The sequence below is a fragment of the Hemicordylus capensis genome, chromosome 4 (assembly GCF_027244095.1).
Source record: "Hemicordylus capensis ecotype Gifberg chromosome 4, rHemCap1.1.pri, whole genome shotgun sequence".
Taxonomy (NCBI): domain Eukaryota; kingdom Metazoa; phylum Chordata; class Lepidosauria; order Squamata; family Cordylidae; genus Hemicordylus; species Hemicordylus capensis.
The window spans coordinates 101,706-118,487 of NC_069660.1; the positions used below are offsets into that span (position 1 = coordinate 101,706).

At 57.2% G+C, this 16,782-nt stretch overlaps 2 protein-coding genes across 8 annotated transcripts in view; one reads left to right on the top strand and one right to left on the bottom strand.

Moving 5' to 3' along the window:
• Nucleotides 1-2: 2 nt before the first annotated feature.
• AP4M1 (adaptor related protein complex 4 subunit mu 1) lies at nt 3-10,751 on the top strand. 5 transcript variants are annotated; one of them, XM_053243816.1, is made up of 15 exons: nt 3-217; nt 1,098-1,183; nt 1,302-1,411; nt 1,497-1,593; nt 4,023-4,136; nt 4,945-5,025; nt 5,221-5,283; nt 5,397-5,463; nt 6,218-6,271; nt 6,359-6,465; nt 6,548-6,639; nt 6,732-6,776; nt 6,877-6,927; nt 7,050-7,138; nt 7,282-10,751. In XM_053243816.1, the coding sequence occupies exons 1-15, from the start codon at nt 160-162 to the stop codon at nt 7,581-7,583; spliced, it is 1,416 nt and encodes a 471-aa protein (XP_053099791.1). In that variant the 5' UTR covers nt 3-159; the 3' UTR covers nt 7,584-10,751. The 5 variants fall into 5 exon arrangements, with proteins under 5 accessions (XP_053099791.1, XP_053099792.1, XP_053099794.1 ...); XM_053243817.1 differs by having other exon boundaries at nt 1,305-1,411; XM_053243819.1 differs by having other exon boundaries at nt 5-217; nt 7,050-7,167.
• Nucleotides 7,531-16,782, bottom strand: part of STAG3 (stromal antigen 3) — an 80,939-nt gene continuing 71,687 nt past the window's right edge. For all 3 annotated transcript variants that reach the window (XM_053243814.1, XM_053243813.1, XM_053243812.1), the window contains 7 exons: nt 15,892-15,993; nt 15,652-15,797; nt 14,087-14,215; nt 13,799-13,986; nt 13,283-13,418; nt 8,310-8,416; nt 7,531-7,731 (listed from right to left, as the gene is read on the bottom strand). In XM_053243814.1, the coding sequence (XP_053099789.1) occupies nt 8,332-8,416; nt 13,283-13,418; nt 13,799-13,986; nt 14,087-14,215; nt 15,652-15,797; nt 15,892-15,993 (786 nt within the window). In that variant the 3' untranslated portion in view covers nt 7,531-7,731; nt 8,310-8,331. The remainder of the gene's footprint in view (nt 7,732-8,309; nt 8,417-13,282; nt 13,419-13,798; nt 13,987-14,086; nt 14,216-15,651; nt 15,798-15,891; nt 15,994-16,782) is intronic.

The following is a 16,782-nucleotide window of genomic DNA, read 5'->3' on the forward strand; positions in this document are numbered from 1 at the left end:
CCTCCCCTCCCGGTGACGCGTCGCGGGGAACCGTCACGTGGCTGAAGGCCCTGGATGCGGAAGGAGGGAGCGGCTCCTGCCTGTCGGCCGTTCTGGACGAGGAGCCTCGGAGCATGTGCAGAGCGCCTCCGCCGACCCGAGGCCCCCGCGCGCTGAGCGATGCTGTCGCAGGTCTTCGTGCTCTCCTCCAAGGGCGACCGGCTGCTCTACAAGGACTGGATCCTTTCCGTGACGCGGCGGCAGAGAGCCCTGCCGGGGAGGGGAGCGCCGCTGGCTCGGGCGGGACGCCTCCGGGAGGGAGGGGGGGAGAGAGGGGGGCTCGCCCCTCGCCGCGTGGGGAGGAGGGGCCTTGGAGGGTCCCCTGCCCCTGCCCCCAGTGGGGGGGGGGCTCCTCCGCCGGCCTCTGACACTGGAGCACCAGAAGAGCCCTGCTGGATCAGGCCCCCAAGGAGGCCCCTCTAGGCCAGCACCCTCCTTCGCACAGGGGCCCACCAGAAGCCCACAGGCAGGCGCTGAAAGGGGGCTGCCCTCCCTCCTGCCGTGACTCCCCTGCAACTGGTGCTGAGAGGCATCCTGCCTTGGGGGCTGGAGGTGGCCCACAGCCCTCCGACTAGTAGCCATTGATGGACCTCCATGAAGTGATCCAAACCCCTCTTAAAGCTATCCAGGTTGTTGGCTCTCACCACATCCTGTGGCAGAGAGTTCCACAAGTGGATCGCGCGTTGTGTGAAAAACTGGAGCCCTCCAGAAAGGCAGGTGGCCGCGGGAGCCCCCCCCCCGCCCCGCGGGCAGCAGCCTGTCCCTCCCCCTGCCCAGCAGCAGCGGCCGCCCTTCGGCTGGGGGCCCCGTCGCCCCACCTCCGCCCTTCCCGAGCCTCCTCCTGCTCGGCTTCGGTCCTCCCGCCCTCAGTCAGGCGCGCAACGGAGCGCAGCTCCTCCGCCCCTTCTAGGCGGCGCCCCCCCCCGCCCTCGGTCTGAGCCCTGCAGACTTCGCTTTCCAGACCCGCCAGGCTTCCGCTCCGGGTGATCTGGGTCCTCCGCCCCAGTCTGGATGCAGCCCGCGATTGTCTTCGGCTTCCTTAACCTGGTGGCGCGCAGTCCGCGGAGACGGGGGCTCGGACCTGGCCGAGCGCTTCTACCGGCAGATCACGGCGCTGCCTGCAGACCAGGCCCCCATCTTCATGGTACGCGGCGGGGGGGGTGTGTGTGTGTGGGGGGGTGCAGCGCCAGGAGGCGCCTCTGCATTGGGGCGGGGGGCGTGGGGAGGGGGCTTCTGGCTCAGCGGCTCTGCCGTGTCTCCAGCAGGCGCATGGAGGGCTGCACTTTGTCCACGTGCGGCATGCCGGCCTCTACTTCGCGGCGAGGGTCCTGCCCGGCGCCTCCCCGGTCACAGCCGTTGAATTCCTTCAAAGGTGAGGAGCCGGCCCTGCCCTGCCCAGCGGGGGGGGGGGCGGAGTGGCTGGGGCTGGAGACCCCCCTGATGGCCCCCCTTTGCAGGCTGGTGACTCTGCTGCGAGATTACTGCGGGCCTCTGAGCGAGAAGACGGTCAGCCTGAACTTCGCTCTCCTCTACGAAGTGCTTGACGAGTTACTGGTACGTTGTGGGTGGGCAGCACTTGCGCGATCCGCTGGATGCTGGCGACGAGCCCCACGGCCAGAAAAACGGCCTGCAGAGGCCTCTGTGAAGGGACATGCATTGCGCGGGAGCCCCAGCCAGGGAGAGTGCCGGGGAGGGCAGCGTGTGGGGCTGCGCCAGGCCTGACACGAGCAGGGAGCGGAGCAAGCGCCTCCATCCTTTGAGGGGCCTCCTCCTATCCAGCCAGGAGGCAGAGCCTGCTGTCCTTGGGCTCTCCCAGTGGAAGGAGCCGGACTCCTAGTTCCCCAGCAGAATGGCGCGTGGCTGGCAAACACAGGTAGCCTGGGGATGCTGTGAGAAAAAGCACAGCGAGGTGTGGCACGGGGGGGGGATGTGCAAGGAGCCCGACTTTGCTCTTTCCCTGTACTGGTTATAGAGTTGCGGGGGGGGGGGGGGTCCTGCTGTTTCTGAAGCCATTCCAGTAGCACTGCAGTAGCCACTCCTTGCTGGGGAAGGGCCTTCTGCAGTACCTGCTTTCAAATGCAGCAACTGGCATACTGACAGAACAGCAGCTGTGTGGGATCAGGCCCCAGGAAGCCCATCTAGTCCTGCATCCCGTTTCACACCGTGGCCCACCACATGCTGCTGGAAGCCTACAGGCATGGGGTTGAGGGCCCGCCCTCTCTCCTGCTGTTGGTCCCCTGACACTGGTGCTCCGAGGCATCCTGCCTCTGAGGCTGGAGGTGGCCTGTAGCCCTCCGACGAGTAGCCGTTGAGAGACCTCTTCTCCTTGGAGTTGTCCATACCCCTTAAAGCCATCCAGGTTGCTGGCTGTCACCACATCTTGTGGCAGAGACTTCTACACAGGGGTATGCCAGCCATGTAACACTGCATGCACACAAGTTGGGCAACTGCCCACATTGCACAAATGACACAACAGAAGAATCATTTCCATTGGGCTTACTTTTGTGTCACATCATTTGAGCAATTTGCAGTTGCACAACTTGCATGCATGCCCTTGCGCAGTATGGGGGCAAACACCTCAACCTTCACATGCCTTGTAAACATGTTGACAGATCCCTTGTTGTTGCCTTACACATCTCATCCCGAGAAGAGCTGCCCCAGAGGTGGCCGCACCTTTGTGAGACTCAAAGTTTATTTCCCCAAAATAATTGTCCACCACAGCAGAACTTCCTTGAATCTGCTGTTCTGTCCTGGTCTTGGGATGATTGCATTCCATTCCAGTGCCCTCTCGGAAGGGCTAGAAAGAGAGAGGCCCGAGCAGCGCCTGGCCCAAAGATGCTGGGGGGCCCCAGCTCCAGAGTCCAGAACTTGGCCACTAGGAAGAAGTGTAAGCTTTTTAAAGCTCTTCCTTAACCATGGACTCAAGGGGGGGGGGGGGCGTGAGCACAGCCAGAATGCAGTTCAGATTTCAATTGGGAAAACACTGTAGCATAGGCGAGGCAGGATTGAGAATTGCTTCCCCCTCCAGGAATCCCTAGGAGTGCAGGAAGAAATGGATTTGTGCACTGAAGAAATCTTCTACCTTGTCTTACTCCATAAGGAGCTCACACCAAAAATTTAAAGCAACATTAAAGGTGCAGACACCGTTAACATCTAGTGTATTCCCACAAGTTACTAAACTAAAGCAGAGGGAATTGAAAACTGTTGAAAGCAATGCAAAGTAGCAGCCGCCACCATCCTGTCCTGGTTGCTGGCAAGTGGAAGGCTGGCCCAGAAGGCCTTGGAAAGCATTGAGCTGACAACCGTCAGAGGCAGGCGGAGCCCTTCAGCACCTCTGAGCCCAGACTGCCCCCCCCCCACCGTTCAGTGTCCATTGACTTTGGGCCAACTGGGGACTCCTGACAAACGAAAATTGTTTTAAGGGGACTTCCTACAAATGCTTTCAGCAAGAGAAGCCAAGTCCCCCCCCCCCCGACTTAATCCTCCCCTTTGTAACCGCTCAGATGACATGGTGCAGCATATCTGGCTGCCTTTTCAGGCGATTAGTGTGCATGTTGTTTGGTGGGGTCAGAAAACAACAACGCCCTTTGGGGAGAGCTGCTGCTTCAGCTGCCGTGAGCCGACTTCAGAGAGTTCCAGAGTATTTTAAACTAATCAGTAGTTCGAAGTCCAGAGGAAGCTTCCTTGGGGGGCTCCAGCTCCGGACTCTCTTCGGTTCTGATCTGATGCTGGGCGAGCGCTGGTTGTGCCTCCTCCATGTGCAACAAGTCACTCCCTGAGTGGGGGCCGTGAAAGGCTGGACTGGGATTCTGACCATCCCTCAAATGCCAGGGAGAAGAGCTTTGGGAAAGAGCTTTCCAACCCCGTCACTAGCTAGGGTGTGCGGAGCATGGAGTCTGCTCTTGGTCCCAGCCCCATCTCTTTGGCAGCTGTGTTGCCACCCCAGAGGCGGCTCAACCCCTCTCCCCCCCTTTCTTCCTCAGGATTATGGCTACATCCAGACGACAACGCCTGATGTGTTGAAGAATTTTATCCAGATGGAACCTGTGCTTGACCAACAGCAGTTCAGCCTCCTGGACCTCAGCACTGTGGGCTTGGTGAGTGGGAGAGCCTGGCCCAGAAGTCTCCTCCTCCTCCACCCTCCACTGAGTGCCTGGAAATTTCCTTTCCTACATCCAGAGTAGACTGACTGAAGTGGCCAAGGGAGAGCCGCGTGAAGGGCTGGTCCCGTTGCCCCTTCGTGTTGAACAAATAAAGCAGCCCTAGCTGGCACTGCCGCCAGGGAGGGGTGGAACTGGGCACTCTTGGTGTGCAGCACCGCAGAAGCCCTCTAGCTGAGCTATGGCTGTTCCCAGAATGAGTCTTTCATTATTTCTTAACCCATCTTTGGGCAGAAAAGACCCCCTCCTGCAAACCCAGACCTGTCACAAACGTAAAAACAGGTCAGTTGAAGCTGCCCAATCACCACTCGGCCGCGCACCCCCACCCCGCCGTTCTGGCCTCCAGTGAGGCTGGCAGCGTGACGGATTCGTGGCACGTGGAGGGGTTGAGCGGCCCGCACAGCTCCAGGCTCTTGTTGCAGCTCCAGGAGCTTCAGGTCTCGAGGCCTTTCTGGCCCTGCACTGCAGGAGGCCTCCCTCCCACTGGCCGGTGGCACCTGGACCAGGAATGGGCTTGGCTGCTGGGTGCAGGGAGGCGCACACGAAAACCAGGGCTTGGGATAAACTGGCTCTTGGTGACATTTTAAATGCCAAATGCCTTGGCGTGACATGCCGTGAGGGTGGGGCCCCAGCCTGCTTCTCTGCAGCCCAAGTGTGCCCTCGCCAGGTGTGCTCTCAGTGAGCTCAGCGGGATGACCAAATGCCGCCCCCCCAGTTCCATCAGAGCTTTTCCATGTGGTTGCAGTTTGGCGCAGACACGCAACAGAGCAAAGTGGCCCCCGGCTGTGCTGCTGCCCGCCCCGTCCTGCCCCTGCGGGGGGAGCAGGTAAGACCGTCTCTCCCGGGGCCCCTGGGCCCCCCGTCTTCCCTCGTCCACGCCCAGGAGGCGGCTTGTGGTGACCTTAGTTAAGGCTTTGGAGTGCGAACAGAGCCCAGGTGCGCATCTGTGGCACGGCGAAGGGTCCAGGGATGGAGCCCCAGCCGCCGCCACCGGTGCCCTTGCTGCTTCCTCTTCCGCCAGGGCGCACGGTCTGAGGTTTTCCTGGACGTGGTGGAGCGTCTCACAGTCATCATTGCTGCTAATGTGAGTTAGTGACCAAAGGACTCTGGGGAAAGGGAATCCCTGTTGTCCGGGCCTTCCCCGAACCCACAGGATCCAGTCAGGTGTGGTGGAGCCGTCTGGTTTCTCTTCTCTAGGGCACTCCCATGAAAACTGACGTCCAAGGGGAAATCCGCCTCAAGAGCTTCTTCCCTGGCTGCTCCGGTGAGTGAAAGCAGCAATAAGGATGTGCCAGCTGTGCCTTGTTCTGGGAAACCACCACGGTTGGGGTGGCACTGAATAGCGAGTCACGGCACCGACACCTGGCAGCCATGGGCCATCTTTGGGCTTGGTACACAACACCAGGAAGGAAGGGATGGAGGAGGACAGCTGTCTGCGCGGACACAGGGGGTTCTGGGATAGGCCACCAGAACGCCCTTTGCTGGTCCCCCTCCAGCTGGTCAGAGTGCAAGCTGCTCGTTTCATGCATGATCCGAGAGGAGTCACACCACCCAGACTGCCTACAAGTTGCTTCAACCCACATCTGCCCCTTGAAAATGAAAAACCAGCCAAGGCAGAGGCACACGCCCAGGATGTGTTCTCCCAGGCGGATAAAAGTGCAGAAGGCCTCTGTCCGAAGTGCAAGGACTTCCCTTGGCTCTGTGGTCCAAGCCGGCGGGAGGGGGGTGGGCAGAGCAAATAGGCAGCCAGACCTCTCCCTGTCCCCCCCCCCCCTTGCTCTTTACCCTCTTGAAGACAATCCTGGAAACAAGCCCAAGGTGGCCGCTGCCGCCACCCCTGGCAGCCACAACCTGACACGACATCAACAAGGAATCTGGCTGGACATTCTTGGCCAGGTTTGGTGCCCATGTCAGAAGCTCCACAGCCAACAAGCTCTCTGGGATGGCCACCTGGGAGCAGGTGTTACAAGGGGAGGGCTGCAGGGAAGGCTCCTCACTAGGACCGTCTCCCCTTGCAGAGATGCGGATTGGTCTCACGGAGGAGTTCTGCGTGGGCAAGACAGAATTACGAGGTACAGCCCCCCCCCGCCGCAAGACCCTTCTCCCCCCCGCCCCCAGAGTCTTCTCTCCCCCTGATGCTCCCTGGCTCTCCTCCCCAGGCTATGGCACAGCAGTCCGTGTGGACGAATGCTCCTTCCACAGCTCCGTTCAGCTGGATGAGTTTGAGCGCAGCCGCATTCTCCGCGTGAACCCCTGCCAAGGGGAGGTAAAGGCAGAGTAGGTGGGTGGGGGGTGGCGAGATGGGGTGGAGAACTGCTCCCGACTCCCTCCCTCTCCCTTCTGCCCAGCTGGCCCTGATGCAGTACCAGCTGTCAGATGACCTCCCCACGGCTCTGCCCTTCCACCTCTTCCCCACCATCACCCAGGACCCTCCTGGCAGGTGAGTGCAGCCTCAAATGGTGGCGGGGGGGGGGGGGAGAAGAAGAGAGAAGCCTGCTTCCCCTCACTCCCCCCACCTTTCCTTCCATGCAGGTTGCAAGTTTACCTCAAGCTGCGTTGTGACTTGTCACCCAAGAGGTAAGAAACCCACCATGGTACGGGGGGGGGGGGGCGGCGGCAGGATGGGACCCAAGTGCCACTGGCCCCCACAGGCAATTGCTCGCTCTCTCTCTTGCAGCCATGCTGGAAATGTCCACCTCCACATTCCTGTTCCCAGGTCTACTCTCAGGTGAGCCCGGCCCTTCCCAGCACGGAAGTTGCACACGGTGTCCAGCGCGGCACAAGCCGTGTGTTGGGACAGGAGTGTCCGCTGGGGCCAGCAGGAGCTCTTCCCTCCTCTTCCCTTTCCAGCCTCTCCCAAGAGCTCAGCAGCCCTGAACAGGTGGCAGCGCTGCAGCCCACCACCAAGTCCATTGAGTGGGTCGTGCCCCGCATCCAAGGTGGCTCCCAGCTTTCTGCACTCTTTAAGGTCAGGGGCAAAGGGGGGGGGGGATGCGGCTCTCAAGCCCAGGAGGGGGTGGCCAGGGCTGCCCTCTGGCCTGCCCGCTGACCCTGCTCTCCCTCCCTCCCTCCCTCCCTCCAGCTGGAGGTGCCAGGCCTCGGCCGGGCTGGGCTGCTGGAGCTGGGTCCCGCCACCCTCTCCTTCGAGGTGCCGGCACACACGTGCTCCGGGCTACAGATCCGCTTCCTGCGCTTCATGGGGCCACAGCCGAGTCCCCCACACCGCTGGGTGCGGTACGTGACCCACAGCGAGTCCTACGTCATCCGTCTCAACCCCGGGTAGAGGATGCCCCTCCCCTCGAGCAGCCTCCTTGCCACCACAACAGGCCCGTTCAGCAAACTGGCTTTATTTCTTCACCAACGGTTAATGAGGCCAGCCAATAAAGAACCAACAGTGGAACGGAAAACCTCCCCGAGGCCGCCTCTTCCTCCAGAGGAAACGCAACAAGGCACAACGCGCCAACCAACTCTGGGAAGAAGCCGCCGGGCTGGGCAGGGGAGGGATCCCATCCTGCCCCCTATCTCAGGAACCCTGCGGGGGGAGGAGAGAGAGAGAGAGAGAGAGAGAGAGAGATCAAGCCAGCCGGGGGCAGCCGGGACCCCGAGGGGCACCACTCGGCCTCTTGGGCGCAGGCCAGCGCTTTGGGCTGCTCAGCGGCTCTCGGCCGCAACAGCAAGCGAGAAGCTCTTTGTACAGAGCCGGCCACCACAGAGCAGCCACCGTGGGGGTCACTAGGCCCAGGAAGGCCCCCCGCCCCCCACGGACCTCCTTGGGCCAGATGGAGCAAAGCAGTTCTCAGGTGGCCACACACGAGACGGAGGGACACAAGCGCAGCGGCTGGACCAAGTCAAGGCCTCTCCCCCTTAGAGACGGTCCTGCTCCAGGGGGTGGGCTGGGCTGGGCATGAGGAAGGGAGTCCAGGGGGCTTTGGGAAAAGCCAGGCGCCCCCCCCCCCCCGGGAATGCCACCGTGCTGAGAGGAGGCCCTTTCCAAGGCTGGAGAGAAGCCAGCAGATTGGGAGCACCTTGCCTAGCCCAAGCTGGAGGGAGCGGGGTGGGTGTGGGTGTCTGGGCCATGCAGGCAGCTCTGCCTCCCCTGCCCACCTTTACCTGGCCCAGAGCCCAAGTGCTGCTACTGCTGCTGCATCTCCTCCTCCTCCTCCTCCTCGCTCTCCGGGGCCTCCAGCACCACCTCTCCAGCCGCCATCGGATGCAGCCTACAAGGCATGAGCAGAAAGGCACCTTGACAGAGTTGCACACAAGAGAGGCAACAGCTTCACCCGGGAGGGTTGGCCGGGCGTGGCGACCGGCTTGCCTGCCCCCTCCAGCCCGGCCAGAGGGCAGGACCAGGCGGCTTCCTGGAGGCGGCTGCGCAGTGCTGGCCACACTTGTTCCTGCCCTCTTGCTGGGCTGGGGGGCAGGCAAGCCGGGGTGTGTGTGCGTGCTGGGAATCGCCCCGCCGCTCGGCAGGCATTGGCTCCCTTCAAGAGTGGAGCAGGCGCTCAATTGCAACTCCCGCTGTCCCCAGCGACAATAAAACTCCATACCAGCCTTCATCCAAAGACCCCAGGAAGGAGAACCCAGATAAAAACAGGAACAAGACTTCAAAGCCTACAGATAAAACTACCTTAAAAGGGGAGCAGGGGGCCACTCATTGGTCAACACTGGCCTGTAGGAAAAGGGTGGTTTTCAGTTCCCCGCAAAGGGCTGGGGAAGAGAGCCATGTGGGTCTCGACCACAAGAGAGTTCCAGAGCCCAGGGGCTATCACTGAGAAGGCCCTGCCACAGGAACAGAGGAAGCTGCCATAGACTGAGTCAGACCCTTGGTCCATCTCGCTCAGTCTTGTCAAGGCAGACTGGCAGCGGCTTCTCCAAGGTTGCAGGCAGGCATCTCTCTCTGCCCTGTCTTGGAGATGCTGCCTGGGAGGGAACCTGGAACCTAGATGCTCCTCCCAGAGCAGGTCCATCCCCCTCGGAGGAAGATCTTACGGTGCTCACACATCTAGTCTCCCATTCAGATGCAACCAGGGTGGACCCTGCTTAGCTAAGGGGGCCACCAACCCTTTCAGAATATTCATTTCTACAGCTTCACCTCCTTGTGATCAAGCTTCCAGCATATCATGGTGGAAATAATGACAGATTCTGATTCCCCTCTCTCTTCTGTTTTATGCAAGCCCCCTGGGGCAGAGACCTTGCCTCTCATTCCTTGCAAAGCACCATGTACAAAATATCCATTAAATCCACTCAGAGTCTTTTTCTTTAGTCTCCCTCCAAGGGGTCTGCCTCCCCACAAGTGCCCCTTCCTCATTAGCAGATACAAATATTAGAAAATCAGGAGTTTCCTTTAAAAATAAATCACCCAGACATTTCGCAGTTGGGGTTAAGAAAGAGAGAAACCAGTGGTGCCAGTTGAGTTATTTTAAGTTAGTTTCTCAAACAATTAAAAAAAAAATTCATAAATGACAAGAGTTTTGCTTCAGAACCACATATCAGAAGCAAATGCAACAAAATGTGTTCCTCATATCATAGAGATTGAGAGTTCCATCTGTCCCAGATTAAAGTGTTTTTGTATCTGGTGGATTCCAACAGAAGATACAGTAGCACTTGGGATAAGTCACACTGGAACTTATTCCTAGGTAAATCTGCATAGGATTGCAACCTTAAACTCCCATTTAATACCTGCCCTGCCTGGAAACCCCTCCCAAAGTTAAAAGGGCAGTGTGATACCCCACTTTGCTTTCTAAAGCCTCCTACAATTGACCTGCATCTGTGGCCAGCCTGTTAGGAAAGGGTATTGTGACACTCCACCCTAAACACACCTCAAATGGGAGGAGAACAATCAGACTATAGATGGATGTAATACCCACCCCTCCCTGCAAAAAGCACAGGCACATTTTGTATATTACCAGAAGTCCCATTAGGGTCCCTCCTAAAGTAAACGGGGTGAAAAGGGAAGCCGCTGGATAACACACAATCACATCCATGCTTCGAGCAAACTTGGGACCTCTATGTGGACTAGAACCTTAGTATGGCAGCATATCCCCACGCCCCCTGCTTTAACACACGCAGACTATGCCAGGATTCAGGAAAGCCACTGCCACACAACTGCACACATTGCATGCCATTTCCTTGCATCGACTTCTCATGTACCTCTCTCTGGGACCAGAAAACAAAGTCCTTTTAAGTTTGGCGACCCACCCATTCCACGTGCTGCCAGCTCCACACACAGAAATCAGATGTGCTTGACCTCAGCCCGAAGAGCAGAGCCCCCGCTCGCTGATCGACTTGGATGGGTCGATTTGGCTGGCAGCAGGCAGTCCCAAGGATACCTGGGGCCCAAGCCACTTGGGGCTTTCAAGGTAACAGCCAGCACCTCAAATAGGCACACTGTCTACAGTCCCAGGTCTCAAATCTGGCAGCCGCCACTTTGGGCACCATCTGCCGTTTCCAAATACTTCTCCAGGGCAGCCCCACATGGAGTGCTGCAGTAATCCAAGTGTGAGAACTCTCGTTCTTTCGAATGACTTTTCAAAATACACTGGTTTCATCAGGCTTTTAGTTTGTGACTTTTTGAAGTTTTATTCATGGTAATTTAAATCTGTTTCATATGATTTTTAGGTTTTAGATGCAGTTTGTCTACATTTTAAGCCACACTGAGATTCTATATAGGGCAGCATCTAAATGCATTAAAATAAACAACTATAACAAGGACGGGTGACAAAGGCCTGGCCAGCTTTCTCAAGGAAGGGCTGCGGCTGGAGCAACTGAAAGCCGGGGCTGAGCAAAGGCCGTCTTGGCCACCACAGGCTGGCGAGGAGCAGTGCTGAGCCTAGGAAAAGCTGTGGACCAGCCCCTTCAGAGGAAGCGCCACCCCACCAAGGGCAGGCCGAAAGCCCATCCTCTGGCTTCTACTGACCACCATCACCACCTCTGGCTTGTCAGGATTAGGTTCCAGCTGTCCGTCCCCATCCAGCCCTCCAACGCCTGGCTCAGAATTCCCTCTGCCTCCCTGGACTCAGAGGCCCAAGTCTCCGGGTGATCTCCCCCAGCAGTTTCATGTGGACATGGTATGTTAAACAAAATGGGGGACAAAACAGAGCCCTCCGCCCCCCCCCCGTGACCCTACAGGTCAATGCCTACTAGACCAAGCAAACGTTGACCAAGAACCTTCCAGATCTGATACCCACCCCCCACCCTGTAGGACCAGAACTGGTCAAAAGAACAGCCCTGCTGGATCAGGCCCAATCTAGTCCAGCAGCCTGCTTCACCCAGTGGCCCACCTGATGCCACTGGAAGCTTACAGGCAGGAGTTGAAAGGGGCAGGCCCTCCCTCCTGCTGTGACTCCCCTGCCTTGGAGGCTAGAGGTGGCCTATAGACCTCTCCTCCATGAAGTGATCCAAACCCCTCTTCAAGCCATCCAGGTTGTTGGCTGTCACCACATCTTGTGGCAGAGAATTCCACAAGTTGATGATGCATTGTGTGAAAAAGTACTTCCGTTGGTTGGTCCGAAATTTCCTGGCAATCAATTTCATGGGATGACCCCTGGTTCTAGTGTGATGGGAGAGGGATGATGAACTCTGGGTAAAGGGACTTCTATCGACAGCTGGGTGCAGAAAAGGAAAGCAGGCCTAATGTATGGGAGAAACCTCCTCACACATCTCACTGCTTGGCTCTGCTCACCATTTGGCACCTCATTACTGTGATATAATTAGATGCTGAAAAGCATCATCTCATAGTGCGCCAGAGGAGGCAATGGTCAACCCCTCCTGGATTCTACCAAAGAAAACCAGAGGGCTCTGTGGGCGCCAGGAGCCGAAATCAACTCGACGGCACACTTTACTGTGATTAACAGTGCCTGAAAATGGCCACTCCAGCAGGCATGGCTTTGGCATCCCGGAGAACCATTTTTCAGAAGAGTTGTACCTGATGGCTAACCAAAAGGAAGAGGCTTCCTGGTCTGGGATGCTTGACCCCCTTGCCAGGAATTACTCTGGGGACTCGCTCCTGTTCTCCATGGGACATACAAGCTTCCCTTGCTAGGCTTTGATAAATTGTCAGGTAAACAAACACGGACTTTGACTGCAACAACAAGAAGCTCAAAGGGCCAGATCTTAATGGAGAAAGGCCAGTTGCCTTGAAGCAGGCAGGACTGGACCGGGAAGGCCTCCTCCTCCTCCCAAGGATCCAGCCCACCCCCTGAAGGGAGGAGGAGTGACGCACACCGAATAACCTCCGCCACTGAAGCAGGGACTCTAATGGTGATGGTTCATCAGTTCAAGCCTGGTGAGGATGCGATGTTACATCCCCAAAGTGATTGGTGGGGGGGGGGAGGAGGGGGGAGTTTGGCAGGTGGCCAGATTAAGACTTTCCCAGAATGGACTGTGGGGGCAAACCCGTCCCCACTTCCTGCCTTTTCGTTCTCCGACTTGCCGAGGTAGAACTTTGAAGACACTCGACAGGCTCTGATGCTGGAAACTGATCTCCGTGATGTTTCCGGGGGTGGAGTGAGACACTTTCCCTCTCTGCCTTTAACCAGCCTGGGACAGCTCCAGGTAAGGCGACTGGCAGCAGCAAGGCCATGCAGAGGGAGGGCTCTCCATGGGAGCAAGTGAGAAGACTAGGCATGGGGTGCCGCAGCATTTAGCTCCCTGGGAATCCTCTCTGCTTTGGGGGGCTTTTTGTTGCAAGGACCGAGTCCCCCAAAGCTTCAGAAGCGTGCATGGAAGGAAGCGTGTGGGCAATAGCTGGCAGGGTTGAGACTTCTTTCTGTGTGTCTAAAAGGGCGAGGCTCCAATGCCCTCCTCCCCCTGGCCTGCAGAACCAGCATGCTGCCCATGGGCTCCATCGGCCCGGCAGAGGTGCCCCCAGGATGCTGACCTGCTTCATGCACTCAGCACCCCAAGATCTAACACAAGTGACCCCACAGGAGAGGAAGGGAAGACCCTGCTGCAAGTGTCTGGCAAGGATGCTGAGAGCCTGAGCCGGCCATGGTTGGCCACAAAGGGCGAGAGAACAGCAGCCGCCCCAAGAGGGGGACACCCACCAATGAGTCGGTCCCCCAGCCCGCCACATTTCACCTCACCTTGGCACAAATTCCGACTCAGAGTCTGAATCCTCTGGTGCTAGTGGAAGTACAGTCAGAGGGTGCTTCCCCTTCAGTGTGGTGGAAGTCAGCAGCGGGGTCTGCGGGAGGCTGGCATCGCCTTGCTCAGTAGACTCTGGCAAGACAAACCCAGACCAAAGATGCTGGTTTCCAACTCCGAAGCCTAGCCCGCTTCTTCGCCATCCAGGAAAACCCCTCCATGACCGCCAAACCCAGGAGCATTGGGTCTCTCCTAGGACTATGGTGTCCACACAGACTGTACGGAAGACACCTTACCCCTCGGTCGGAGAAACAGCCTGTCTAGGTCAGCAGGGTCTACTCTGACCGACAGCGAGTCTCCAGCCCTTCCCCGAGATCCTGAGGACTGAAGCGAGCACGTCCTGCCAGCCCAGCAGGCAGGCGCCCTCCCACGGCTGGCTGGGCACCCCCACCCGCCAACCGCGAATCCTCGTGCAGCCTCCTTGAGCTCTGCTGCCTGCTCCCCACACATCTCACCCTCCAGGCGCCTCCTCTTAGCAGCTGTTCTGAGCCTCCTCCTGGCAGCTGAGCCAGGCTGAACAGGCGCGTCCTCCTGGGGGCTCAAGGAGCGCTGATATGCTGTGAAGGAGCCCCAGAAGGGCTCTCTCCCATGCCCAGCGGAGGAGGAGAGGTGTGCCTGGCAAGTCTTCTTTAGATACGAAAGGCTAGGAGAGGGGGGGAGGAGGTGGGTTAGTGCGGGCAGGGGGGGGCACAGTGACCTCCCCCCCCCCCCCCCAACTCCTTTCTTCCTCCAGTCACTCTCACAGCAGGGCTTTGTCAGGAGGCAGCAGCCGCGGGGAGAATTCACTCAGTAGCTCCAGGAAGGGCAGGCTGATGAGGCCCAGCTTCGAGTTGGGGGATGCTGGTTCCTGGAACGCAAACCTGATCCCATCCCTGAATTTAGACAACAGATGAGCAAGGTGGAGAAAACATGTTTTAAAAAGAAAAATATGATATATATATTTTTATTAAATTTTAAATCCGAATGTTTTGATTTAAATTTATTTAAAATATTTATACCCCGCCCCTCCAGTACACTACTGCTCAGGCTCACAACATTATTAAAACACATACAATATAAAAGATTAATAAAGTTTAAAAAGCGAAAAGACCAGGCTAAAACCACATTTAAAATGGCAAATGTTTTTAAAATATCAAATCATAAGAACATAAGAAGAGCCCTGTTGGATGATCAGACCCAAAGGCTATCTACGTCCAGCATCCGGTTTCTCACAGCAGACCACCAGATGCTTCTGGGAAGCCCACAACCCAGGAGAGGAAGGCATATTCCCCCCCTCCCCTCTCCTACTATGCTCCTCTGCCCCCCCCCCCGGTGTTTGGAAGCCTCTTGCCTCTGAATCTGGAGGTAGCCTACAGCCATCAACACGAGTAGCAATCAAAACAATTAGGTTTTGATTATAAGTTGTTTTAATAACTTGGCTTAAAATGAAGTTAGTTTAATGCAAAGAGACAACCAACGATCCTCTCATAAAAAGCTGTGAGGAGACACCTTTGCCAGTCATCATACAGCCTAACAAAAGAACCATGGCATTTTAGAGTTGCAAAGAGGCCTCCTGGCACCATCCCCTGCTCAGAGCAAGGTACACATTTAGCCGGGAGAAGAAAAGACGAAGGAGAGCTGCCTTTGAAGCGCTGAAAAGCTGCCGCACAAAAGCAGCAGCAGCAGCCGCCACAGCAGCCTTGTTCTCTCTTGCTCCTGAAGGCAGGAGGAGGACCCGTGACTTGGCGCTCCAAGGAGGCAGATTCAGGCCAGACTTCGGGAGAACCATTTGGACAATGGAAGCATCCGCCCTGTGTGGCAGTAGTGGTGGGCTCTCCTTCTCCAGAGGCCGAAAGGTTACCGGTCAGAGGTGCTGCAGCAGATCTCTGCTCTGAGCCAAGAGTTGGGCGAGGGGACCTCCAAGTTTCCATCCCAACACAAAAATCATTTGAATATTTTGAAGGAAGCCCTTCAGTGGGTATAACAGAAATATGTAGCAAATGATAAGGCCTGGTTGTCAAAACAAAGACACTTAGACACATATTGATTTAATGGTTCGTCAATCAATTCGTCTGAACTTTCATTTACAAAGTACCTAAACACCACACTGCTTTTTTAAACATTCAATGGTTTGTTCAATGGCCAGTCTAAATCACCCCAATAAATCCATTTAGCCTGCAGATTGGCAAGAACTCCTTTCTGTCCCCCACTCGCTGCCCCCAACGGAGCCCTCTGAACGGCCCCCATCAGGCTCGGGCCCATCGCCCCCACCACTGCCCCCCTGCCAGACTACAGGAGAAAGCAGCAGCAGCTGCTGCTGCCTACTCACTTGTGCAGGGCAACCAGGGCTGGGCGGTTCTGCAGCTGGTGCAGCCCAAAGAGCAGCGAGAACCGGCGCGCCAAGTCCCGGATCTCCAGGAAGGCCGCGGAGTCCACCCCTGCTGGTCCCTGCTCCAGGAGAAGCTGTGTCAGCAGCTAAGAGGAAGCGCAGAAAGGGAGCCAGTCAGGCAGCAGCAGCAGGGCACCCTGGCCCAAAGGAGCCCCCCCCGCCCCCCACAGACCAGCGTACCTGCTGCAGGCTGAGGAGCAGCGTGCGAGCCCATTCGGTCCGGTCAATCTGGCGGGCCCGGTTCAGGGTCTCCTTGATGATGTCCCCATAGTCGCTGTAGAACTGGAGGAGGGAGGAGAGAGGAACAGTGGGGCCTGCCACCAAGACTGGGAGGCCGTCCAGGCAAGTTCGTTGCTGCTGCTTCGGAGAGGCAGGACTTGGGCTGAGGCCTTTTTAGGAGCTGGAGAAAAGAGCCCCTGTCTGGGTTTTTGGTAGCCAGTGCAACCAAGAGACCAGCTCCACACAGGGAAGAGAAAACACCCTCCCCAGAAGTGAAGGTGGCATGCTAGGATGAACCATTGGCACTTACCTGAAAGGTCATTTTCCTCAGAGGTGTGGGTTGTCTCCGCAAAGGATGCTGGGTTGTCTCGACCTCCTGCTCCTAGGCAGGGCCAATCAAGAGCTTTGACTCCCAGCAGGAGGGAGGGGCAATCCCCTTGAACTCCAGTTTGTAGCCAGCTCTAAAATGCTCCAGAACAATCAAGCGAAAATAGAAAACAAGACAACAACTTAAGAGCTCACAACAACACACAACATTGAACTCTGCATGAGACTTTTTTCTGGTTATACAGCCAGACTATCTAAAACACCCCACAGGGAGAAAACCACCCCAGAAAGGAAACTGCCCCACAGACATATAGGAGACAGATGGGGTTCAGGAATGCAGCACAGAAGAATAATAGATCGGACGAACAAGCGGGTGGGGGCGGATACAACCCATACCTCTGAGGAAAATGACCTTTCAGGTAAGTGTCAATGATTCATTTTCCCTCAGAGGAGGGTTGTATCCGCAAAGGATGCTGGGACCTACCATAGCCCCTATGAAACACTGGGTGGGAGCTGTGAGGTCCG

Bases quoted from the DNA above. Each gene is read 5' to 3' on its own strand.
- AP4M1 (XM_053243816.1), top strand. From the start codon at position 160: ATGCTGTCGCAGGTCTTCGTGCTCTCCTCCAAGGGCGACCGGCTGCTC. The intron at 5,464-6,217 runs GTGAGTGAAAGC...CTCCCCTTGCAG, and splicing joins CTTCTTCCCTGGCTGCTCCG to AGATGCGGATTGGTCTCACG. The intron at 6,466-6,547 runs GTAAAGGCAGAG...CCTTCTGCCCAG, and splicing joins TGAACCCCTGCCAAGGGGAG to CTGGCCCTGATGCAGTACCA.